The 26,889-nt window shown below is 38.5% G+C and overlaps 1 protein-coding gene across 5 annotated transcripts; it reads right to left on the reverse strand.

The window, feature by feature from the left end:
• Nucleotides 1-5,667: 5,667 nt before the first annotated feature.
• Nucleotides 5,668-13,289, reverse strand: KRT222 (keratin 222). 5 transcript variants are annotated; one of them, XM_032871578.1, is made up of 6 exons: nt 13,083-13,289; nt 9,668-9,796; nt 8,721-8,941; nt 7,118-7,194; nt 6,805-6,940; nt 5,668-6,407 (listed from the first exon to the last, which is right to left on the reverse strand). In XM_032871578.1, exons 1-6 carry the CDS (start codon nt 13,176-13,178, stop codon nt 6,179-6,181), a joined length of 888 nt encoding a protein of 295 aa, XP_032727469.1. In that variant the 5' UTR covers nt 13,179-13,289; the 3' UTR covers nt 5,668-6,178. The 5 variants fall into 5 exon arrangements, with proteins under 5 accessions (XP_032727469.1, XP_032727473.1, XP_032727471.1 ...); XM_032871582.1 differs by having other exon boundaries at nt 9,668-9,792; nt 13,083-13,196; XM_032871580.1 differs by having other exon boundaries at nt 9,668-9,792; nt 13,001-13,196.
• Nucleotides 13,290-26,889: the final 13,600 nt, after the last annotated feature.

Below are 26,889 nucleotides of genomic sequence, written 5' to 3' on the forward strand. Positions count from 1 at the left end.
CCACTAAATCATGAGTACATTAGTTTACCAGTACTACCCCCTTCCTTGGCTGTATAAACACCTGGCCTGTGCTGTGGGCCACTGTGAAGGGAGAAGGATCTGTAATTTTTTAAAAACACTGTTGACATTTGGTGACTGATTGGATTCTTGGGGTGCTCTTAGGTGCTTTTCTGTGTGCCAGCAGGGACCAGGGCATCTCCAGAAGTCTGCACAGCCAGGCATAAGTGACATTTTCTGTAATTCTGCTTCCAATATTTTTATACTCATAAATAGGGGTTGGTGAAATTGAAGGGGAAGACTGAAAGAGAGGTCATCAAAGGATAATAGGTAGTCTGAGTGGTACTTGAGTTAATATACAGTTGACCTTGAACAGGGGGGAATAGGAGGGGTAGGTTGGGGACCTCCCCTGGTTGAAAATCCAGCTGTAACTTTTGATGCCTCCCAAACTTACCTACTAATAATCTACTTTTGATTGGAAGCCTTACTGATAACATAAGTGGTAGGTTAACACATATTTGGTACCTTAGATGTGTTATGTACTGTGTTCTTACAGTAATACTTAACTTTGTCTTAAATTTTTTTTGGCATTTCTAGGCTATACAGTTCCTCTGCAACTTTTTTCGAATTGTTGCAAATCTCCAATTTTCCAATGTATTTATTGGGGAAAAAAACCCATGTGCAAGTGGACCTGCACAGTTCAAACCCATGTTGTTCAAGGGTCAATTGTACTTGAAATTGCATTTTTAGTATAAAAGCATCTGAGACCTATAAAAGGCTAATGTAAGATACATGGAGCCTCAGCAAGGATCTCAGTACCTTCTTTCTCTGGTCTTGTCCAGCACCTCCTCACTGGGTTCTTCCCTGCACTTGGGGTTATGGTGGGGGATTGGGCAAATGCAATGCTGGGGCAGGTGCTCCATTGTGTCATCTCCAGGCAGTCCTCGGCAGGTGCTAGATGTCACACTGTAGTGAGAAATGGATGGCACAAAAATGGTGGAAAAAGAAAGGAGGGGAGCTGATTGGGACAGCGACACTGATGCACTTTCCCACCTCCTCATCTTTATTTAAATGCCATCTTCTCAGTGGGTCTTCTCAAACCTTTTTAGAATTGCAGCTCATTTTCCAACTCTCTCCATGGTCTTTGCTTCGTTTTTCTCCTATAGCTCCTATCATCACCTAACGTACTATATTTGTTATAGATTTTATTTTGTTGTCTTTTTCTTCCCATCGGAGTAAAGGCTTCTTGAGGGTGGGGACTTTTCACATCTGGAACAGTATATGGTACGTCCAGGTGCTCAGTATTTGCGGAATGAATCAATGGGTATCTCATTCTCTGCTTGGCTCTTTTCCCACTCCCAGAGAGTTGTAAAATTAAGAAAGGAAGAATACAGACAAAATATAATGGGAAAAAAGTCTGTTCCCTAGTCCTGAAGAAAATAAGACTGAAGAGAAAAATATTCAGCAAGATAGACACTGTTTACACTGAGTTGTGGTGTCGCGCCCCCACCCCCCCCCCCCAAGCAAACTCAGGTATGATCTTGTATGTACTGGGATATTTATGGGAATGAGAGGACAGACTTTTGGAATGGTGATTATTCCTAGAAAATATGAGATGCATCATTAATTATGACTATTTAAACTATTTTAACTATAAAGGTTGTTAAGAGCCCTCATAGAAGCCTAGTCTTAGACCCAAGTAGTTTAGTTTTCTTTCTGGCAGCAAGACCCAGAAACTTGGCCTGCTTTCCTCTCTGACACTTACCTGTACTTTTCTGAGGTTCTTCCTCCCCTCCCCCCAAACAGGGAAGCCAGAACTAGTGAGTGATTAAGTTGAATTTAAGCCCAGGTCTCTTTGATTTCTTTCCATAGTACTGTGGGAAAAAGCTAAGGAAGGAGACAGAATGTGGGATAGAAAGAGAACCGTGGCTGGAAAGGAAGAAGGAAAAGGAGAAATGGGAGACAACGAGGAAAAGCCTGCAGTCCTTGGATACTTAGGTAGTCCATGACTAGGCCCTAAAATTCTGTACAATTTTTTGTGCTTCTCCTGCCCTCCCTGCCCCCCCAGCTAGATGATTAGTAGTTCAATAGATTTTTCAGAGATCTGTGATAGCAAAAAGATTTTGAAACAACCACTGAACCATGTAGTTTGTAGTATTTTTAATGAAGCTATTTTAAATGGATTTTTTTCTTTTTCTTTCTTTCTTTTTTTTTTTTTTTAAGATTTGTTCATTTATTTTAGAGAGATATTGAGCAGGAGGAGCAGAGGGAGAAGAGAGAATTTCAAGCAGACTCTGTGCTAAGCAAAGAGCTTGAGGCTGGGCTCCATCCCAGGACTCCGAGATCATGACCTAGCTCACTGCACCAACCAAGTGCCCCTTAAATGGATTTTTTCCCCCTTAAAATAAGGAAAGGGATGATAGAGTTCTCCCTGGGCCAAATAGCTTATAAAAGCCTGGTTATAGGCAAAAGGGTGAAATAGGTTAATTTTCTCAGCTGTTTCTGTGAAAGCAGAAGTCATGGGTATTCAGTTTCTATCGCTAGAAATATTTGTGAGACATTGAAGCCCAGTAGATTTACAGGATAGAGTAATTCACAGTGTTTTGTAGAATTTGACAAAGTATGGTTTGCTTGTATAAATTTCCGAGTTGCCTGCAAAATGCCTTGGGGATTTGGGACATGCGCTTTGACACATGGTGTGGGAAAGGATGAAAACACAATGGTCCTGGAGAATCTGGGGGTATGGTCTAGCATCCACGACCTTATTTGAGGGTCTAGGGCAGGTATGAGCAAACACCTGGGATTGGAACTGCTGTAGACCCAATCTAAGATGCCTCCTGTTTTTATAATTAGGACACAACCATGCTTATATGTTTCCATATCATTTATACTTGCTTTCAGCTACAAGGACAGAGTTGTATAGTTTTTACAGGGATCATATGTCCTGGAAAGCCTACAACATTTGCTATGTGGGCTTTTACAGAGCAAGTTTGCCAGTCTTGGCCTAGGGTCTAAGTGGATGAGGGAAACAGGAAAAGGCCTGTACTGATCACGTGTATACCTTCCTTTTAAATCTGTATCTGTAAGGGCATCTGTCTCAGTCATTAAGCATCTATCTGCCTTTCAGCATCTTGGGATTGAGCCCTGCATCGGGTTCCCTGCTCAGCGGGAAGCCTGCTTCTCCCTCTCCCACTTCCCCTGCTTGTGTTCCCTCTCTTGGTCTGTCTCTCTCTGTCAAATAAATAAAATCTTAAAAAAAAAATGTATCTGTAGTATGTCCATCTATTAACAATCTGTGGGTTCCATGCTGGCCCTAATTTATAGACACAGAAGTAATTTCTCTGTGCACACACTTTGATTTTATGTGTACACACATTTGAATAATGTGTGTATATGTGTTATTTAACCAAAGTTTAATTTTGGCCCATGTCCCATAATACGTTTCCACTTGAAACTTTCAAATTAAATTTAAGCATTTTTTTTTCAGAGAACATTTTTGTACTTTCAAAACTATTGTGGTAGAACAGCTCCAATTAGGCAACTCCCTGGGAAAAGATAATTTGTCGGGCAGCAATGGAAGAATCTGAAAATTTTCTTTACTGTTGTGTTTTGAACTATTACTTAATCATTGTCAGCTATGATTATTCTCACAAATGCCCAATGACAATTTTCATTCAAATGGTGCCATATATTTGAGTAGTGCTTTATCAAATATTTTCATGTGTATATTATTTCAAACAACTCTGTGATGTAGGCAGGGTAGAAATATTACCAAGCATCGCATTTCCTATTGTTTTCAAGTGTGAAATTGAGGCCTAGGGGGACTCCGGTGATTCCTTCCTGCTTACACGGGGAATTAGTGACAGCACCCGGGCTAGGATCCTATAAAATTGTTAGTAACTGGAATTACTCTTTGCTTTAGTATTTGTATGTTAACATACACAAAAATCAGAATGAAGAATATTAATTTCTACTCATCCATGAAATGAGGATAGAATCTTGTAGCCCAGCTGTCAGGATTAGAGAACATGTATGAGCTTGCTCAGGACAGTGCCAGGAGTGGAATAAACACTTAGCAAATTATGGCTATTATACTTTTCCCAGGGTTATGGGATTGTTTTGATTCTCTTAATTAGAATATACCATTTGTTAAACTGTACCATTCTTTTCTTTTGCAAAAAAAGTACAAAAACTATTATCTGTCTATGGTTGCAGTTTTATTCCCCAAGGGAACTAACAATATTGGAACAATTAAACACAATACAATGTATCAAACTCAAATAAAATGCAGCTTTGGAGTTCATGTTTCAGGTTTTTTTTTTATTGTAGTGGTATCATTTACTTTGGTAAATTCATATCCCGATTTAAAATGCCCCAAAACAAATAATTTTTTTAAATAAATTCAAGTACTGTATTTTAAAATGTACATGTTATACACACAAGAGCTGCATAGCGGAATTACTATAACAAGCAATTACATTCATGATGCCCAGTATTGTTCTGAACACTGCATGTAGATTATACTAGATATTGTTTTATTATGATTACTGTTGCTTAGTACAGTAACTTTAGTACAATAGTTTATATGATTGCATTTTTCAAAGCATTAATGAAGTTAGTAGTAGCATAGCATTTAACTAATATTGAATGAAAACACTGTATAAGATGTATTTTAGGACAGATGCTTACACAAGAATAAGCATTTAACATGCTATTGTATCCTTGACAAAACAAAATCATCCCTTTTGCTAAATAGAATAAGAGAGGCTGAAAGGAACCGAAAGGTAATTGAAAAAGAAAATTTTAAAATTGTATATCCCTGTATTATGTTAAAGATGATTTAACATCATTTTCTCCTGGTTAAAATATATATTTTGTTCTGAGTGAAATGAGAGTGAGAGAGATTGCAAAGACTGGTAAGGAAAATGCTAACTGAGATGTAGCCCTTTGATGATACTTTAGCTGGGAAAAAGTATGGTAAGTTGTACTCAACATTTTTTTTTTTTTTTCGCTTAGAAAAAAAGTGATAGCCTATAAATTTCTAATGTTTTAAAACAGGTATTTATTATTTAAGGTCTTAAAATAAATAAATATGCCTGTATTAAACAAATTAAGTTGTTTAAAAAACTTTGCAACAATACTTGGCTTATTCACAAATAGATTTTCTGTCCGTATTTATTACAGTTTGAACAATTTAAAAATGAAATCCTGCAAATACTCATCACTTACATAACAATATTGTTCTCTTAACTCACATAAATGATTGCAAGAAATATTTATAATACTTTTACCTAGTATCTTACCTAATGCTCACATTGAATATTCAAATTAGTCACATTTAATTTTACAGAAGGAAAAGTTGGGATGGTGAGATTAGAGAACTCTATTCTAGTAATGGTAGCAACAAGATTTTCATCTTTTGTTTGTGCCACTGGCCTTCTGATTTTTTGTTGGGGAGGACACAACCTTAAAGTTCCTTGAATAAAGTAACTCTTTGGAAATCAGATCATATTACAAAAAGCTTTTGGATGAAGATTAATTTAAATTTATTTATCATCAGATTAGCCAGGGGTGTGTTCTATAGTTTGTTTGGAAGTGCTTGTGGAAAGTAGCTCTGATATTTTTCTAAGTATGCAAATGATTGTCTCAAAAAAAAAAATTTTTTTTTTTTTTAATATGTGACTAGTGAGTCCTCTTTAAATGTTTGTTTACAATTGCTTTCTTTTTTAAGTAGAAAAATCTTTTTAGCTATAACCAGTCATGGAATAATGATGAATAAGTCAGTATGATTCTTAATATAATATAATCATACCTAAACAGATTGTTCCTTTTCCTTAGAATACTCAGTCACTGAGTGAAATTTCAAAGACTTTTAACCAAGCCACCTTAATGTTTATAGTCTCTGATAAAATTTCAAGAGGAAAAGAACACTATTTGGAGTAAACAAAATAGAAACCATACTGAATTTCTGATTTTATTTTGAAGCTCCTCCTCTTCAAAGAATGCATCCATAATTAGATTCAGAGAAATTGTGTCCCTTCCTGTTTGTTTTCTGAAGAGAATCACATATTAATCATTGCATACATACTTAATAACTTACATTTTGGGACAGAAGGCAGTCAGCATGGGCCACCATGGTCCACCCTAATGTCATTTTCAAATCCAGTCAAGTACTGTCGGATTAATTAGCTGCTGATGGAGGTTTGATAGAGGGGATACTGCATGATCTTCTCATGATAAGCCTGACTTCTATATCTGGTAGATTATCCTGCTTAGTCTGTAAACACCCATCATCAGTGGCTGCTAAATGAAGATCAAATCGAAGAGAAACCGATTTTTTCCTTAATCGAGGGTTATCTTTAAAGAAGGAGCCTTCCCATTCTTTAATAACTTCATCCACTTTCTCTGTCCTGAAATGATACAATAAACCTTTCCATATGAAGAAGTATGGATCTATTAAAAATATGTAATATGGATTCCATATGAAAAAGAAATCAAGAAATTTATGTAATTCATAATTGACACATTTTGAATTATAACTCACAATTTACATTGTGGAGTTTATAATTTACACACTTTTAAAATCACATAGGTATAATTTCCAAGGAATTCTATGGAATTTTCATGTTTTGATTATATTTTTGGAAAAATGGTGAATTAAGGATTGAGTACTCCTATATCTGAGTTTTGTTTAAATATATTTACTCATGTCAGATTTTAAAAAATAGCATATTAAAATTATGTTTGAAAACACGCAAAGATTACTGAAGTTTGCATGTGCTTATTAGTCAAAGTTATTTTACTTACTGAATAGTGCCACGAGCCTCAGTGCTCTCCTTCACAATATTTCCATTTAGTATTGCCTGTTTGGTCACTGTTTCCACTTTTTCGTTCTCATACTTTTGTGGGAGTTTCGTTGAAAAAGATATTTCATTTATAATGGCTGTGAAAGTGTTATCGTGAAATGTTAAACCACAGTGTTGTAGTACTAGTCACAGTTGATTCATATGTCAAACTTCATTCAAATATTGCTTGTTTTTGCTACTTTATAGTATTTAGTTATAATCCTTATAAATGGCACTTTATTTTTTAAGTTTGTTTACTTATATCAGAAACTCACCTGAAGGTAAAACAAAACCAACTCTACTTGTCGAAGGTTTTTGTTCTTTTTTCTCACCTTGGATACAACCATAATATCTGAAATTGGAAAGAATTATATTATCGAAGCAACACTGTGTTAGCATATAATTGAAACAAATGCTCACCAGTAAGAGGATGGATAAAATGTAGTGTATTCATACAATGGAAATTCTATTTAACAATGAAAATAAATGAACTAAGGGTACACTGTTTCTTTATGGATGAATCTTCTAGTATAACACTGAGTGGGAAAAGAAAGGTAATTTGTAGCTAATTTTATAAAGGTTAAAATAATAGGCAAAACAATTTCATATTTTGTTCAGGGATATATATACATATTAGTAGAAAGGAATATTTAAGGCTAATAAGCATCAGATTCAGGAGCCAGGTTAGACTAAGAAAGAGAATGGGGGTTTGGGATAGGGTTAGGTGCCTGGAGTGGGGGTGGGGAGACTTCAACAATACCACAAATATTTTCACTTCTCAAGCTGGGGGAAGTGTGTACATGAACTTCATGATATTCTTGATATTTTCTTGTGTATCTTAAATATAGCATAGTGACCATTTTAAAAATTGTATTAAAGGAATATTAAAGACCACTTTTTCAACATCTTCAATGATTAGGCATTAAATAAAATCCACAACCACTTATTTAACAACAAATTATATGTGTGTGTATATTAACATACCACCGTTTTAAGCACTTTACAAACAATCTATTCAATGCTCACAGGAATCCTATGAGGTGGGTAGTATCATTCCCATTTTATGGATGAAAAAACTGAGGCACAGAGAGGTTTGGTAACTTGCCTGGTGTCACTCAGCTAGTAAGTGGTAGATTTTGAATTCAATCCATGTTTTTCAAAGCTTTAGTAAATGTCAAAACTTATTATAGGTTAAATAAGTTTCATCTAATTTTGTAGAAGACTCAGAATTCTGGAGCAAGCAAGAATAAAGGTTTCTTTCTATAGGAACATGGAAAATTGGAGGGTGTCCTGTGCTCAAAGCCATGTGACCTTTTAAGTGATTGCCGATTATGAAACTGAATTAGTAAGAATTCCTCTTTTGTGATATTTTGATACTTTTGTTATCAAGAAATCTGGAAGTCTTTTAAATCATGTATTCAGAACTAATTATTATTAATTTTGGCTTTTGATCTGTGGTGGGAGTGGGCCCTGGGTGGGGGGAATGTGGTAATATGTGCATTTTCCAAGCTTTCTTTGTGGGTGGTCCATAGAAGACACTAATTCTAAAAGAGATGTATGACAAGGAAAATGAGCAAGTCCAGAAAGGTCATTCTTGTAGTGATTGAGAATTATTTACATTTTGCTTATAGGCATGAAGGGCTCTTTGTTGTAGCTACTGTCCCTGACTTTGGACATTCTGTTCATAATTTTGGGAGGCAGGAACTAGTTCTTCCACATATTCTCTACAATGCCTACTAATCCTATTTTGCTGTAGGAACCCAGGGAGCATGCCATGCTGATGATGGCTTTTTAGACGTAATTTCTCTACCTCAACAAAGACAGAAGTTCTGTATTTCTGGTCACTTGCCGCTAACGACTGTATATGGAATTAGGTACCTGATTTCTTCCTTTTCTAGGAGGCGGCGATAAGTGGCGATTTCTTGTTCTAGCCTCATCTTCGTGTTGAGAAGCATCTCGTGCTCTTGAAGCTGCTTTTCAATGCCCCGCCTTACTTCCTGCAGCTCTTTTTCTAGTCCTTCAATCACAGCCTCTAGATCTTGCAGCTGCATCTGGTAATGTTGCTCACTGGCGTGTAGGGAGTTTTCAAGGCCCCTTTCCTGTTTTATATAGACCTTCATCAGTGAAATCAGTGAAACAAAATGTGCTGCTGAGATCTGATTTACAATGTCTCCATTCTATCGTGTTCTTCCAAAGTTTGCCATAATGGTATGTCACTTAGGCAGAAGATGCTTCCTTACAACTGTGTGGAGGACTCAAATGAAAAAAAAATTATATCTAGATAGCTAGAGAGCTTACTATTTCAAAGGAATCCCGTGATAATTCTTACGGCCAAAAAAAAAAAAAATCTGCAGTGTGACTGACTTATTATCACTCTAATTTATTTGGCTTTTTAAAAATTGGAAATATAGAATATTGAATGTTAAAGCAGAGCAGGCTGCTTAGAAAAGGCATTTTAGGAAGGTATTTAAATATTTTTTACTATTAGAAATTTTAGGCTTGGAGATAGAAGACTCCCTCCCCGCCCCCCCACCTCCTCCCCCACAAAGGCTATATTCTCCCACTGCAGCAATTAGAGAACCCTAGGATGATAAGAAAGGATTACTTCCTTTTTATAGCCATGAACTAGACCTTGAATGAATTGAGAATAGCCATGGCCATGATGGGGGAGGTTAGTTGAACTAGGACCAGGGATAGAATTCTGTGGCCTTGCTTTTCAAGTTTCTTGCTGTAAGGTAATGGGCATTATTCCTTTCTCTCTTTCTCTCTTAATCAACAAATGTCTGGGGACTCAGTGGGCCAGTCTCTTTTGAGCTCATTCTCACCACTGCCTGGAGAGACTCAATTTCCACTTGCAGGTGGTGCCACTGGCGTCGCGCTTCCTTGAGTTCTGCTCGAGCTGCCTTTAAAGCCTCTTCATCTTTGTCCATTTTTTTGCTCATATCTTCTTCTAGCTTTAAGAAAGCCACCAGCCACAAGAATAACAGAAACAAAGAGCGCTCTTGAAAATGAGACCTTTAAAAGTCATCCTAGAAACACAGCATAGGCGTCTCATCAGTTTTTCTTTAAACTGTTAAATTTCAAACGTGCGTCCCAGGGCTTAGTTACTCATTAGTCAGATGTGGGAGCAAGTGAATTGCTTCAGTGTTCTGAAACATAAAATGAACCTCAGGCATTTCTTCCTAATATGACAATCTATGAAATGCAGAGAAAAATACTTCTATTAAATGAAAAGTAACATTTTAGAGGATCTAAGTTTGAGGCCTCTGATTCTTAACTTTCTATTATTTATGGCCTTATGAGGAAGATGGATTGAAACTTAGCTATTATTTCTCCCTGTATTTTCTTGTAGGCTGCTTTGTAAAAGCAGATAAAGTTATGTATCTGAAACCGATCAATTCTGGAACTGGGCATATGGACAGAGATTAAATACTGCTGGGAAGTTATATTATGAATAATTTAGAGAATTAGGTTATCATAGGCATTAGAGGCTCTAAAATGACTTCCGTAGAAGGAGAACCCACAGTCGATTTACCTTATTTAAATGATCTTTTTGGAAAGCATGTTAATCTTGGGTATCTGGGGAAGTAGCCAAAATTACATCTTTAAAAACTGTTTTCTAAATGTCATCATATTAAATAACAAGTGGAATATGTTATATTTGGCTTTGAATGTTCTTATGCTGATGTTCAAATCAAATGAAAGTATCCTTTGACAGAATTCTCAACATTTGGTCCCAAGAGCAGCAGGGGCAATGTATGGAATTGATTGTAGTATTTTGTAGCAAAAATTACAACTTATTAATGCTTTTATTAAAATGCATTTTGAAATAACAAATTTTAATTTGATGGTAAGTTTTTTTTTTTTTTTTTTAAAGCACTGTTGGGGCGCCTGGGTGGCTCAGTGGGTTAAGCCTCTGCCTTCAGCTCAGGTCATGATCCCAGGGTCCTGGGATCGAGCAGGCATGGAGCTCTCTGCTCAGCAGGGAGCCTGCTCCCCACATCCCTGCCTACTTGCGATCTCTGTCTGTCAAATAAATAAATAAAATCTTAAAAAAAAAAAAAAAAGAAAGCACTGCAGTAAATGAAAGTTCACAAATAAAGTTTAGGGCAAGGCATTAAAGAACAAAATTCATACATCTCTTTTGGTTTGTTGTATCACTTCTTCTTAGTGTTAAGTTGGCAAAGTTAAGCAGTAACACTTGGCAGAACAACTACAAAAGAGAATGTCAAGAATGTAGGAAATAGGAGAGCATAAGAATGCTTGTATCTGCTGGTCTTTTGGATTTTGTGTATGGAACCAGTAGCTATGTTTATGTGGTAGCTAGATGCTGAAGATGGTCCCCAATGACCCACACCTCCCCAAATTCATGTCCTTGTGTGGTTCCCTTCCTTACCAAATCTGGGTGGCCCTTCTGTCTTGCTTTAGCCAGCAGAATGTGGCAGAAGCATCAGCTATAGCCCTAAACCTCAGGAAGCCCTGACAGCTTGCACTCCTGTGCTTTTGGGGAGCCTTGGGCCAACATGTTAAGAAGTTTGGATACCCGGCTGGAGAGACTGCAGAGAGGACAGATGGAGAGAGACCCTGAGGGGACCCAGAGAGAGAGAAACAGACCCAATTGTCTCGGCTGAGCTGGCCTTCCAAAAATCCCCTGCCGAGGCGCCAGACACGAGAGTGGGCCACCTTGGATGTCCCAGCCCAGCCGTGCCCCAAGATGATTACAGTCTCAGCCAGTGTCAAGCACAGTGGAAGAATCACCCCCACTGAACCTAGTCAACCCACAAAATCATGAGAGAGAATGTCATGGTTGTTTTAATCCACTAAATTTGGGGGTAGCTTGTTCTACAACAATAAATCACAAAAAGCTTATGTTTCTTTTTTTTTATAATAATGAATCAGGCTTCCCTGAATTTATTCTTTCTGAATTCTTTGGGAAAAAAAAACCCAAAAACTTCTAAAGTAGATATACGTTAAAAAGACCCTAAACAAAACTTACTGTAGCCTTGCCTTTTCCCTTTAATTTGCTAATTTTGGCATTGTGACTTACAAAATAATTTTCATTGGTACCATGGCCAAATAAAATGTTTATTTGGTTTATAATTTTCAGAAATTATCATCTAGTAATTTTTTCCTTTCTCTTTACAAAAGGTGAGTGAACTATTCCAATACTTAAATATCCCAGTGACTTTGCTTGATCTAGGATATTGGTCATTCTTTGTGAAGAATGAAAATATTACCTAGAGGTAAAATTTATATTGTCACCAAAAATGAATTGCTAATGAAATAAAGTCCTATGATTTCCTAGAAATATTTTTTCACTTTTGGTGATTGTTCTTAAGTTCACTCTTTGCTGTATTTGGGTGCCTGGAATAGAATTTGAACTTAGATACAATAGGTAAAACAACCCCAAAACCCAAAAACCAACCCTGAATTTTTAAATCTTCTTCCTAAAATATTTGTTTGTGCATTTATTTAAATGTTTGAGCTCTTAATTAATTGCTAAATGTGTTGTCACTTTAAAACAAAGTAAGTCTATGAAATTAGGATTTAGCCTTTATTCAACTGGGCTCTCCCTCTTTTTAATACTTAAATATTTCATGACTTGTACTGGAAATAAACATTTCTCATCTTGTAGTAAAAAAGCAAAAATCTGTAAGTCAGTATCAATTTGGGGGATTTTGATTATCCCAATTTATATCACTGTTTCTGAATGCCACCTTCACATACTTAGATAATTTCTATTTATAACAATCTGGTATAAAACTGATGACAGAAACCTTTCAGAAATATTTTACTTCGTTTTATCTCTACGAAGTGAGCAAGCTAATGCGTGTTACCATAAGCTTGCCATTTTAAAGACGTTATTGAAACATTCTCTATAAATAACTCTGTAATATCTTCGAAGGGTATCTGAAATGCCTCCTTCCTTCCTGAAGGATGGCTAAAAGAGGTTAGAGTGCCCCATTTTATTGCACGTTGGCCCCATGTTTTGTTAATGATAGGAACCTCACCACTGATGTAAAAATCATCAATTGACATGAATCAAATGGCCACATAACAGTATAATCCCAGCGTTTCCCCCTGTGGTCCCAGTCACATCGCAGTAAAACCTAAATTCCTTCCCCAGTAGACGCTGCATTGAAAAGGAAATACTGTACCTCAGAGAGGCCGGGACAGGAATTGGATAGACAGGGATTGTCTCCTTATCCTGGAAGGTGCCTGTCTGTATGAAATCATTACCTGGATCCTTGTTGAGAGCACGGTCTCTATCTGATTTCTCGTGAGGAGCTTTTCATAGTTTGCCCTGATCTCATTGAGTAGCTGGGACAGCTCCATTCTTTTCCCATCCTCCACCTTGGCTAAGTGAACCTTATCGATAGGATGAGTCGCTGCGGCAGAGCTGGTCTGTCTGCGTCGAGCAGAGTCTGAGCTCCGCGGAGCCTTAAAGACGCAGAGCTCCGATTTTCAGAAGCACCATAATTCCCGTGCTTCCAATCAGTTATGCAAATAGGCAGATCCTTTTCTCCTGCTGTCCTTGGTAGAGTAGAAGCCTCAGACTCTCCATAAAAGAACAGGAAAAGGAAAACCTCCTCAGCATTCCTGAATTGGTTCTCCATAAAATTGAGCGTTTGAGGGGTGGGGGTGGGGGTGGGGGTGGGGGGTAGGGATGTCCACTTAACCTTGGGTGTAAAGAAATGGGGAATAAGGTGAAGAAAATTGTATTTTGTTTTCCCCCAAGATTCTGCATGCAATTAATGAGGGCTGAAAACATGATAGCTAAAATTTTCTTTTATAGTTTTTCTTGCCATTTGGATTATTTAAACAAAGATGTTGTGGTGGGGCATTAGAAGATGTTGTAAATCTTGAATATTTGGATAGGAATTGGGAAAAGTTACTATCAGATGAAGCTGAGAGTTGTCATTAGCCATGGGACTGACTGTATTTCTCTCAAATTCATACTGTGTGCCTTGGATTCCTGAAGGCATACCCAGAGGAAGCGGCAGTGAGAGCTGAGAGTTAGCATTTCCAATACTTTAACAAAGTTGAAGAAATACAACCAGATGGTCTGTGTTCAGGAGGTCTTCACTGGGGAAGACTCACTGTAGGGGTTACTCCTTTGTTAGTAAACGTATAGTAAATGACAACTCATAGAACATTTGCACAGCCTTCCTAACTTTAAAAAGCATCTTTATGTCTATCATTCCGTCTAAACTTCACAATCCCTGTCACTTTGTAGTCTGAAAAGGTGACAAGCCTGAGGCCGGAGGGGTTGATCGTCTTGCTCAAGGTCCTAGGGCTATGTCATGGCATCTTTGGGACTGAACAGTGACTGCCTCACTGTATCCCATATATTGCCCCATCGGCCTCTGCATTCTCTCTCTCCCCACCTAAATTCCTTGCTTACTCTGGCCAGCTGGCTATTGGAAGTGACTGAAATATTTTGGAGAATAGATCTATCATCATCGTTATTTGTAGAGTGGCTTGGCTAGAATTGTATCCAAAGAGTAGTTCAGGAAATAATCAATCCTTGGCTCTAGTGCTCACAGGACCTTTGAATGTGCATTGTGTTCTTTTAATTTCTGAATTAATTCACTGCTGGCCAGGCCAGTGCTGGGGATTCCTATAGTCCCCTGTAAACAAAGCTGGCCATCCATTGACCCTCCAGAGAGGAGAGGTTCTGGTCATTCTTGTCCTCTGTTTAACCTGACCCATGCCTCCTCCACCCTCCCCATCAGCCACAAATGATTGGTCTAGAGATGAACAGTTGATCGAAGGATAGCCAATCCATGAGGCAGAGACCTATGTGGTAGCCTGGTACAAAAGCTCTGACTAGGGGCACCTGGGTGGCTCAGTGGGTTAAAGCCTCTGCCTTCGGCCCAGGTCATGATCCCAGAATCCTGGGATCAAGCCCCATATTGGGCTTTCTGCTCCGTGGGGAGCCTGCTTCTTCCTCTCTCTCTCTCTCTCTCTCTCTCTCTGCCTGCCTCTGCCTACTTGTGATCTCTGTCTGTCAAATAAATAAATAAAATCTTTAAAAAAAAAAAAAAACTCTGACTGAAGAGGGTGACTTATGATTATCAAGACCAAACTGATCCCCTTTCTCGGTTACTGCAACAGAGAAATACGAAGAGCATCAGGCACTTGGTAGTGGGAAGAGGAACAAGAGAGTAAAGAATTACAGTCACTATGTAGCTCCTGCTCATCTCTGTGGAAAATACAGAAAGCTGAACTAGATTCCGCAGAGGGCTGGTCCTGTCAATCTGCATTTTAAGCAGGACTCCAGATATTTCCTATGTACCCTAAAGCAGTACTTTCCAATAGAAATGTAAGGTAAGCCACAAATGCAATCCGCATACTAGAATTTTAAACTTTCTAGTGGCTAAATAGAGATAAACAGAAACAAGTGAAATGAATTTTAGTATTATATTTTTCTTTAACCTGATATAGCCACGATATAATTATTTCAACTTGGAATCAAACTAAAATATTACTGAGCTATTTTACGCTCTTTATTTTTGATAGTCTCTTTGAAAGCCACGTGGTGGGGAGACAAGATGAAGAAGGCATTATAGAGGAAGCAGTTAAAAAGAAAAGTGGTCGGGGTCAGATGGTGGAAAAGCAGGTGATGAAGGTGGGGTTTTATTTGGCAAGTAACGGGAGTCATTGCTGGTTTATGGAAGGGGAAGTCCCATGGTCAGATTAATTTGGAAATAGTGCCAAAGATTTCAGAGTAGGGACACCTATGAGAGAAGCGGTATTAATGAAAAAGAAGGAAAGTTATTTTAGAACTTCAGGGTAACTGGAATCTGGAAGCTGAATCTGAATAACGCTGTGGGAATAGAGCAGAGGGGAGAGGAAATGACCTCTTAGAGCTTTAGCAAGGGGCAGCTGTTTACAAAGGAAGGGGAGCCAGGGACAGAGGTGACTCAGGTTCGCACTCTCTGCACCTAGAACCTCAGGGATCCTGTGATCAGAAACAGGGAAGACTGGAAGATAATGAGATAATTCAATCCAGACCCTTAAAGCAGCAGGATATGGTGGGAAAAGACCAATGGTTGAGTCCCTTCCTGCCAGTTACTAACAAGGTGAGCTTGGGTAAAGTTCTGATGCTTTTTGAACTCTAAGGTCCTCATCTGTGAATTGAGATTAATGATACACTTCTCATGCTACTTCTATGGCTTCTAACATTGTAGATACTGTTGTCGTCATCCTCAGTTTACAGATAAAGACACTGAAGTCCAGTCGACAGCAGAGGCAAGACTCAAGGCCAGGCAGTCTGACTCCCCAGCCTACCCTTCACAGCACAGCTGCTAACGTCTTAATAATCAGAAGTAAAACCCTGGCATAAAAAAGAGGTCTTTAAATCCTTGCTACTTAGAATGGGTGCTGGTTAGAAACGTAAGGCTCTCAGGCCACATCCCAACCTCCCAGATCAGAATCTTCGTATTATCAAGATACTTAGTTGATTTGTGTGCACCCTGAAGTTTGAGAAGTACCGTTGTAAAATCATTGGTTCTCAAACTTGCTGTGCAATGAACTCGCTTGGGGAACTTTAAGAAATACTGATGCTCCAAACTCCTGCCAGAGAGTTGGAGTTATTAGCTCAGGATGTTTTGCCTGGGAATCAGCATTTTTAAAATTTCGCGGCTGAGTCTAACAGGTGGCAAAGTTTGACAATTAGAGCTATAAGTGTTACAAATGTTTCCTTCTACTCCTTCCCCATCCTGCTTCACCCAAACGAAATGGGTCGTAAGTACAGGTGTAGTAAGACTAGTCATTAAACCAGCAATGGCTGGTTTATTCATGCTGTGACTGGTGCAGATCTGAGTCAGGTAGATTCGATATTATGCCTTGTTTATTTTTCTGTAACAAATTAATCTTTACTTTGAGCTCCCATTCCGTAGAGGATGAGTACTTGAATCTCCTCAATTGGGTTTCCTGCCTTTTCTCCAGAATGTTGCATCTAAATTTCCGGGAAGTTCGGTAGGTGGGATCAGGGCTGGTCAGGATGGTCCTTGATGTCATCCCGTCCGTCCAAGTCTGTGTTCACTAAGTCAATGACTGTTCTTTCCGTTTGTCCTGTTCACGTTGTTGGGGGAAACAATTAAAAACAATAACTCCCAACCCAGAAAACCCCTCTCAAAGGGAGAAGAGAATGAAAACACTTTTATTATTGGAGAAACATTAAATCAGAATGGGAGGCACAGTACAGGTAATCCACTGAGATTGCAAAAAACAGAAAGAAATCTCACTGTTTTGTGTACCAACCGCATACAACCCATGCATCCCCGTTCCCAAGATAAACAATAGCTAGTCCTCAAGTAGGAGGACTTGATGTAGCAGCTGCTTTTAGGCAACAGGCTTGAACAATGGAAATTAGAAAGGGCCCAAGGCAACCACCCATCACTGAGCTAAATACAGACAGGCCTATCAGACAACCCACCTCAAAAGATCCGTAGGCCCTAACCTACCAATGGGCTACTTACAACCAGGCACGGTTACCAACAAGCAGGGAAAATTTCATAGTCCCCATACCTCCTCACCTTCCCCTCTAAATACAGCTCCCACCCACTGCCTCATTGCAGAACCCCTTTCCTTTGCTGCCCTGCCTGCTGCTTCCTTGCAGTGTAGTCAATACTCCTTTGTTCTGCCTCAGGTGAATCCTGGCACTGGCCACACCCCCAGCCCCCAGCTCTTGACTGTTGGCTCACATCTGGGGGCCCCCATCCGATCAGTGGGGGAGAGACACCACACTTGACAGCACCATTAGTCACACATAATTCATCTGGTAATTTGGTGACTTTCCCTGGTTATGGGGTGACCATCTGTGTTCACTAAGAGGCTTCACATAAAGGAAAAATACACTTTATAACAGGATGTAGTTTGTAGAGAGGCTCCTACCTCCCCACGGAAACAGACAGGACTGTTTTGTTCCCAGGTCCTTGAGGAAGACCTTCCAGGTCAAGACCCTCCAGGTGGTAAATGGGTCAAATGCTTATTTCGCTTTTAAAAAGATTTACTTACATTTCAAAGAGATAGAGAAAGTATTTGCAATTATAAGGTTTCTGAAGTAAATGCTCTAAGAGAGGGGGAATTTGTGTGTCTTCCCTTATTTTCTATCTGGAGCAATAGGCCTCTCCTTTCTAATTTGCATTTGCCCTCACTGCCTCCAGCTGCCTGCCCTCTTGCAGACTCCCCTCCTGGGCGGAGAGCCTGGGAACCGTTCTGCTGTTTCCGGGTGCCAGTGGCAGGGAAATAGTGGGTAGGTTGTGGCCCCATCTGCCCAGACACACTGCTCAACCCAGCCCTATTTGGCCCTCATCCTTTTCCTGGGGCCACAATCCAAGAAGCAGTCCAGTCCCCAACTTCCTTCCCGTTTTACTGCTTTGCAGGGTCTCGGACTCAGAAGCAAGGCCTGGGGCTCTTCTCCCAGGGATCCACCTGTCTCCTTTCTCCTCTCTCCCTCTGGTCCAGAGAAGTTCTTCTCTTGAGGGTTCTAGTCTAGGATGGTTCCAAGACCTGTCTGTCTGGTCCTGAATCCTGTGTGCCTGGCACTGAGACAGCTGACAGAAAATGTGTGTGGAAGGAATGATGTTTCTTCTGTACCTTTTGACTCAGTCCTGAGTCCTCTTCAATCGAAGACTTTATAAATGGCTTTATTCACTCTCCCCAAAGACAATGAACAGAGTCACTTATTTGCTCCAAGGAGGTGGGAGCCGGGCTAGTGAGGAACTAGCAGGAGAGAGGTAAGCAGTTCAAGAGCATTACACACCTCACGTTTTGGTGTTTGTAAATCCAAGGGTCAGGCACGCACCCACCTACCATCTTGGTGGATTTTTGCTGGGTGATATGAAGAGATTTGCGTTAACCTTTGTGGGAAATAACATCTCCCCTGACCCGTTTCTACTTAAGATTGGATTTTTGCTTTAAGGAGGAAAAAAAATACATGGAAAAGAAAATAATGGGCAAACTTATTTTTATGCATTCCCCTTGGGCACATATGTATGCACTTGGACCTCCTTTAAAGTACTTAATTTTGGGCGCCTGGGTGGCTCAGTGGGTCAAAGCCTCTGCCTTTGGCTCAGGTCGTGATCCCAGTATCCTGGGATCAGCCCCACATCGGGTTCACTGCTCAGCAGGGAGCCTGCTCCCAACACCCTCCCGCCCCTACACTTGCCTCTCTGCCTACTTGTGATCTCAGTCTGTCAAATAAATAAATAAATAAATAATCTTTAAAAAAAGTACTTAATTTTGTTGTATACAAGAGCCACAAATCTTAGTCCATTTAATGTTTTATCCTACGCATCGATGTGATCAGGTTTTATTCTAACAAGCATGCCAGATAGAACTGATGCAACACGTATTTATATTAAATGGATTTCTTCTCCAGGCAGTTGTAAATAAGAACCTCTTTTCTTTAGACAAGACATATCAGTCCAACTGATCTTTTAAGTTGGGTGAGAATCCCATAGAGCTGGGGTATTATTTTATTTATGAAGTGTAATTTCTTCAGTAGCTAAAGATCCCGTTTTTTTTTAATAAATCATGCATTTTAATAAGATTATAGATGCATAATTAGTCAGCAGATAAAGATATATTTTTGTTGTTATTGTTGTACTTGTGAAAAATCATGTTATGTGACAGGCCTTTACTTTCCTGGTTTGTCCCCTTTTTGTTACCTTGTTGGTTTTCCTGCTCCTAGGAGCATGCCTCCACATGATATGGTTTCATCTTGTTTCATGTGTCAGTTAGGAATATAATTAGACAAAGATTTGTGTTGGAATATATCTGTCAGCATTTTCTCAGCATGCTTCAAGGTGCACATGCAACAGATACGTATGTACAATACGTCTTGCACATACATTTCGTACAGAGTAAGTGAGCAGGCTATGGTACACACACAGGCCTGCCCTTGACTTCATTCTTTGCTGCTGCAACCCACGAATGAAAAGCCAAACCATTTCTCCAGTCGAGGACTCTGCCTTTGGATCCTGTCTCCTCTCGTATCTTCCTATAGTCCTTCCTCTTCCTACTTTGTTCACTGCAGCACACAGTGCTGGCATGCAGACGTTTCATGCTCAAAAATGAGTGCCACCAGGGGGTGAGGGAAATTGAAGATCCCCGTTACATCCAGTTTCAATGTATTGCAAATACAGCTCCTGTTATACTGGTAGCTTTACAGACTATAAGCACTAAGCAAAACTATTCGGGAAATTCAATTTTCTTTTCCCCATCGCCTTTTCCTCTGGAGGTGCCTTCATTAAATCCCAACACTGGAAGGTATAGTTCTTTTTTTTTTTTTCTTTTTAAGATTTATTTATTTTAATTTTTTAAAAGATTTTATTTATTTATTTATTATCACAAGTAGACAGAGAAGCCAGCGGGGGGTGGGGAGCAGGCTCCCTGCTGAGTGGAAAGCCCGATGCGGGGCTGGATCTCAGAACTCTGAGATCATGACCTGAGCTGAAGGCAGAGGCTTAACCCACTGAGCCACCCAGTCACCCATAAGATTTATTTTTATTTGAGAGAGAAAGAGAGAGAGAGAGACAGCATGTACCTGAGCAGGAGGAACAGAGGGAAAGAGAATCTCAAGCAGACTCTGTGCTGAGCGTGAAGACTGATGTGGGGCTCGATCTCACGACCCTGAGAGCACAACCTGAGCTGAAACCAAGAGTCAGATGCTCAACCCACTATGCTGCTTATGCGCCCAGAAGGTGTAGTTCCTAGGCTGAAACTGTGCACTGGTCCCACCTGAGCTACATTATTTGCTTTGCTTTTCTGATCCTTAGGACAGAGGCCTTTGCTGGGTCCTGAGTACAATTTTCTCACCAATTAGACAGGTGTTCCCTTAGCTTCCGTTTCTGTCTTTGAAATAATGGTTTTTCTAAACTCCCCTTCTTTCACTGATGGCGTTGGCCCTACTGTCTTCTAGTGTTCTGGATATTCTGCTTTTAGTTATTTTCCCCTCATCTTGGTTTATTCTAAACAACTGAATCTCTTGCACTTGGATCCATCCTTTCTTGGATATTAATCTCTGTTATTTTCTTTTCTCTTAAAATTTTTTTTAACAGTTTTTTTTTTTTTTTTTTTTAACTTAGGCTCATCTCACAGGTTTTCCACTGTACCCAGAAGTTTCTAGCATCCTGACGGGTCTTCTGCACAGTTTCCCAAAGGTGTCTCCTAATTCTGCATAACTCTTTCCCTGCATACAGCTGTGAATTTTCTTCTCTATAGTTTGGTCTGTTTTTCTTTTTATCGTATTCTGTGACTAGTGTTTGATGGTTGATAATATACATGTTTTTATTTATTCAGGACCTTTTTACTTTTTTACTGAACTTTATATTTTGAGGTAATTGTAGATTCAGTTGGAAGAAATACTACCGGGAAATCCCACATACTGAGATGCCCCGGTGATACCATCTTAGAAAACTATGGGATAATATTGCAACCAGCCAAACTGTGGAAAGAGCCCAGATGTCCATCAACAGATGAATGAATAAAGAAAATATATTGTATATATATACAATGGAGTATATCAAAAGTAATGAAATCTTGCCATTTGCAATGACTGGTTGGAACTAGAGGATATTATATTAAGCAAAATAAATCAATCAGAGGAAGACAATTATCATATGATCTCACTCATATGCAGAATTTTAAGAAAGAGGGGCACCTGGGTGGCTCAGAGGGTTAAGCCTCTGCCTTCGGCTCAGGTCATGATCTCAGGGTACTGGGACTGAGCCCCACATTGGGCTCTCTGCTCAGTGGGGAGCCTGCTTCCCCCCCTCTCTCTGCCTGCCTCTTTGCCTACTTGTGATCTCTCTTTCTCTGTCAAATAAATAAATAAAAATCTTTTTTAAAATTTCATAAAAAAAAAGAATTTTAAGAAAGAAAGAGGACCACAGGGGATGGGAGGGAAAAATAAAACAAGATGAAATTAGAGAGGGAGACAAATCACTGGAAACAAACTGAGGGTTGCTGGAGGGGAAGGGGGATAGGTGGATGGAGTAACTGGGTGATGGGTATTAAGGAGGGCACTGGGTAATATATAAGACTGATAAATCAGGTGTAGCTGGGTGGCTCAGTCGTTAAGGGTCTGCCTTTGGCTCAGGTCATGATCCCAGGGTCCTGGAATTGAGCTCCTCATTGGGTTCCCTCCTAGGCGGGAAGCCTGCTTTTCCCTCTCCCACTCCCCCTGATTGTGTTCCCTCTCTCGCTGTATCTCTCTCTCTGTCAAGTAAATAAATAAATAACTTAAAAAAAAAAGACTGATAAATCACTGAAATCTACTTTTGAAATTAATAATATACTATATGTTAATTAACTGATTTTAAGTAGACAAAATTTAAATAAATAAATAAATAAAAACACTCCCCACCAACCCCACAAAAAAAATTGAGTCTCAGAAGAGATACATCCAGGTTTTTCACAAAGAGACATTTTGCAAAAGAAATTTTAGCCATACAAAAAGTTTTTTTAAAATTTATTTCCCCAGATAGAAGATACTATCTAACCTTGAGTATTAAATGAATGGCATTTAAAATATACAGATTAATAAAAATTTTATTTCTCCATAATCTTTAAGTGAGGTTCAAAATGCTTGGTAATTATTTTCTCCTTAACTAAATTGTGAAATTCTCAAGGGCACACAGTGCGTGTTTTATATTTCTTTGGAACCTGCCCTAACTCCCACTAATTTAATGGGTTTTGCCATTAATCCTTTAGACTTAATGTCCATTTAATGCTTTTGACACATGAGTGAATATCAGAGTAGATAATCTTTTATTGATTTTATATCTTATCTTAAAAATTAATTGAAGATTGTTAAACTTCTCTCAAAAATGTTGAGAAATGTTCATTGCAAGGTTCAGGTTTGTTTGGATTTCTTGTTGTATAACCAGGAGAAGCGTTGCTCTCTTAGGGATTACTGTTGTATATTTAGGATAGAATGAGAATCTTTTCCTCTTGGGTGTGGGCTGTGTTCAGATTAAAGACACTAATCCAGCATACCCAGCAATTACCCAGTTTAATACAACATAATTATCTCTATAGATCATATAATTTTATGTGAAAATTGTACTTCTATTTCCGTGAATAATTTTATGCATTTAGAGAAAATGCTGGGATCGGTAGTTTTGTCCTTGGAAAATCATCATCTTTGAAACCTCCCCCCAGGCAGCCACAAAACTAGCCACCATGCTCTGAATGATACGTTCGTTGAAGTTAGCTCTGTTGGAAAATTCGGGAAACATTTCCTATTCTCTTTGATAAATTCTCAGTGTTAATCTAGAGATTGAGTAAATCAAAACCCCTTCTTTTCAACTATATGATTCTATATGATAACTTTGATAGTTTAGTTATATTACCTTTTTACTTTTAACTATACCTTCACATTTTTTAGCAATCAATAAGTTTGGAGCTATCTATTAAAAATAATCTGGTATTAAAAATGTGCATGATTCAGGGGCACCTGGGTGGCTCAGTGGGTTAAGCCTCTGCCTTTGGCTCAGGTCATGATCTCAGGGTACTGCGATTCAGCCCCACATTGGGCTCTCTGCTCAGCAGGGAGCCTGCTTCCCCCCCCCCACCCCCACCCCCCGCCCCGTCTGTCTCTCTGTCTGCTTGTGATCTCTCTCTGTCTGTCAAATAAAATCTTTAAAAAATTTTTTTAAAATGTGCATGATTCATTTTCTGATTTAGTGCTGAACATAGTTGCTGACTTCTTAAAGACTATAGTCTTCTGCAATACTGTACTCCTTGGTGATACAAAGTGTTCTGAAATTAATGAACATTTTTTGTTTCCTTTACATTTTTTGGCCCCTCAATTTGACGTTTGTTTTTCTTTGGCTTCTTATGCCACTGGTCTATTCAGTTAAAAAAAAATTAAAGTTTAATACATTTTAAGATGTCTTTTGGCTTAAATCTTAAACAATTACATTTGGAAATTAATGAACTTTCTGAAATTTAGTCCAGTCTATATGAAAAACAAAACTGTTGGTAGGGCCAGAATAGTTACCCTTCAGTGATTCCACATTCTGCCACACCTTTTATGAATATTTTCACACTGTTGCCTTCGGAAAAATTCATTATACTAATCCATTAAGCTTCAACTCCTTCTTAATTGCTTTTTTTTTTTTTTTCAAATATCTCATCTCACCAGTGGCTCAGTACATCTATCATTGCTGACTCCTGAAATGAAATTAAATTTGGTGATAGGTTGACATGCAGGTATGACCAGCTCAGTTACCCTCAAAAATCATTACTTTTGAAACTCCTCCAAGTAGCCAGAAAAACTAGTGAGTCATACCTTGGAAGGGATGGTCACTGAAATCAGCATTGTTTGAGAATTAGGGAAACATTTTCAGCTCTCTTTGAGAAATCCTAACTGTTAATCTTTTAGGGTTCACTTTGGTGAATGAATGAATGAATGAATGAATTACTTAAAGGCATTTTTGGTTCATAGTGTATCTTCTTCAACTGTAGTAGATAATAACAACTGTTTTCCAAAGTGTTTGCGCTGATTTATACTCTCATCAGTAGTAGACATTGAGTTCCAGTTGCAGGATATTCTAGTTGCTTCACATCCTTGTCAACACTTGATATTGTCTTTTTAATTTTTGCTCACTGATGAGTATGGACTGTCGTCATATTATTGTAACTTTAGAGCTTCTTGAGCTTTTCCTTGGCCTCTCTGGCCTCTATTGAACTCTCATCTATGAATTCCCTTGGCACTTATCATCTGTACTACTAATTTTGGTGCTATGTGATATTCTGATGCCATTGAACTTTAGCTTCTAGATGGGCATACTTATTGTTTAGTATCTTGAGTGTTTAGCCAGGCACTTGGCCCAAGTTGACTGCTTCAGACCAGAACTGAAAACCTCAACATTAGACCTCCTGAATTGGAGGTGTACTCGTTTTTGTTAAATTCACAAAGATTTAAAATTTAAAAAGATTTAAAAAAAACTTCAAAATCAAGTGAATCTGTTCATATGACTTTCTTGTATATAAGCCAAAAAAGGTTTCCAAATATCTTGGTGACATTTCTTGTTCCTATTGTTAAAAGATCAATATTGTGTGAGTGTATCATGGTCTTCACATCTCTTTCAGTCTGACTTTCTAAACATTGCACAGTTTATCCTACATTTACGACCAAGATTAAATGGTCTTTGATTTGTCTTACTTCTTGTTGGCTGATTTGTGTGATGCTTCTTAAACTGGTCTTTGGTGAACATCTTTTATTTGTGATGAGACAACGATGGCCATCAACAAATTCTTCAACAATTGTACTGGAATATTTTTGTTGGTTCTGTGAAAAAAATATGGAAAATGAAACATCAATTTTATGTTCATGGATTTGAAGGAAATTGATAAAGCATTCCACTTTAATCAAAAGTGAGATAGTTCTTTTATTGGGCACTGATTACTTACTGAATAGAAAGATAAGCATGTAAATCTCATTGATTTCAATCTTTACTTTTTTTTAAAGATTTTATTTATTTTTTTGAGAGAGAGGGAGAGAGCACAAGCAGGGAAGGGGTAGAGGAATAGGGACAAGCACAGTCCTCACCGAGCATGGAGCCCTATAAGGGGCTTGATCCTGTGACCCTGATATCGTGACCTAAGCTGAAGTCAGACCTTAACCAACTGAACCACCCAGATGCCCCTCAATCTTTACTTTTTAAAGCTTCACTAATTTGGAGTGGTTTTGATATAAAGTCTAGCAGAATTATGGTTAGTGCTTTATTATTTATATATTTACATATATTCTTTTTTCTTTCTGGACTGTCGATTCATCTACAGAGGGACCTGTGCCAGAAACTTGGAAAGGTAACCTACTGACTGCCTTGGCCAACTTACTTAACTTACTCTGTGTCTTAGTTTCCTCATCTGTAAAATGGGGATACTAATAGTCTACCTCATAGGGCCATAGTGAGAACTGAATTAGTTGACACGTATGAAATGCTTGGAACAGTGCCTGAATGATGTGATCCAAATTTAGGAGATGGTTCTAGCAGCAGTATGGAAGATGAACAGATAGAGGTAGAGACAGGTTGCAAAAAAAACCCCTCAAAATCCCAAAACGAAAACAACAGGGTAGCTTTCCAACTTTATTTTGGCAACCCACAAAAGAAATGCATTTTATACTGTAACATCAGTACACAACACAACACCAACACACACACACACACGCACATGTATATAATTAAAACAAAACTTTTGTAAAATAATATTTATCATTCATAGCTAACATGGACTTTACTGTTTTCTGTTTCATTCCATTTAAAAATGCTGACTGGGACCTAATATTTTTAAAGATCTACTAACAGGTCAAAATCTGCAGTTTGAAAAATGGTCTTCAACTCACCTATTAGCTTAAACCTTGTTTCATAACATTTTGTCTTCCATGAAGCATCTTTATCTATTTAATCTGTCTCCTTTCTTTCTTTATATCCTTTGACCTTTCAAAGTAAATGTACATTAACATGTCCCCCCATGGGTGTCTAGGTGGCTCAGTCAGTTAAGTGTTTTGTCTCTTAATTTTGGCTCCAGTCATGACCTCAGGGTCATGTCAGGATCTGCACTGGGTGTGGAACATGATTAAGATTCCCTGTCTCCCTCATCCTCTGCCCCCATACCTGCATGCTCACTCTCTCTCTCTCTCAAAAATTAAGATAAAATAAAATAAAATATCTCCCCACATTTTGAGTTGAACAATGTTGAAAGGAAATAATTTAATATGATGTAGTAAAAGCTTCTATGACATTTATTACATTTATATAGGTGTATATTTCCAAGAAAAAAATTACAGTACTATTTTGATAAATATCTCAGTTGAAACTATTCCACAAGTCAGATCCTTGGTTTCAGGTGCCTGTAAATGCTTAATATAAATGATAAATTCATAGGAAAACTCAATTCTCTTGGCCCTGGAATATACTGTTCCTTCAAAGAAAATGAAATAGGATAACAGAAAATCTTTCTCGTTGAACTTACCCTTGATTTTATTTCCCCTTTCTTATCCAGTTTCAAACTCATGACTGAA

Source organism: Lontra canadensis, unplaced genomic scaffold, assembly GCF_010015895.1.
Source record: "Lontra canadensis isolate GAN:19392208 unplaced genomic scaffold, GSC_riverotter_1.0 scaffold43, whole genome shotgun sequence".
Classification (NCBI taxonomy): Eukaryota; Metazoa; Chordata; class Mammalia; order Carnivora; family Mustelidae; genus Lontra; species Lontra canadensis.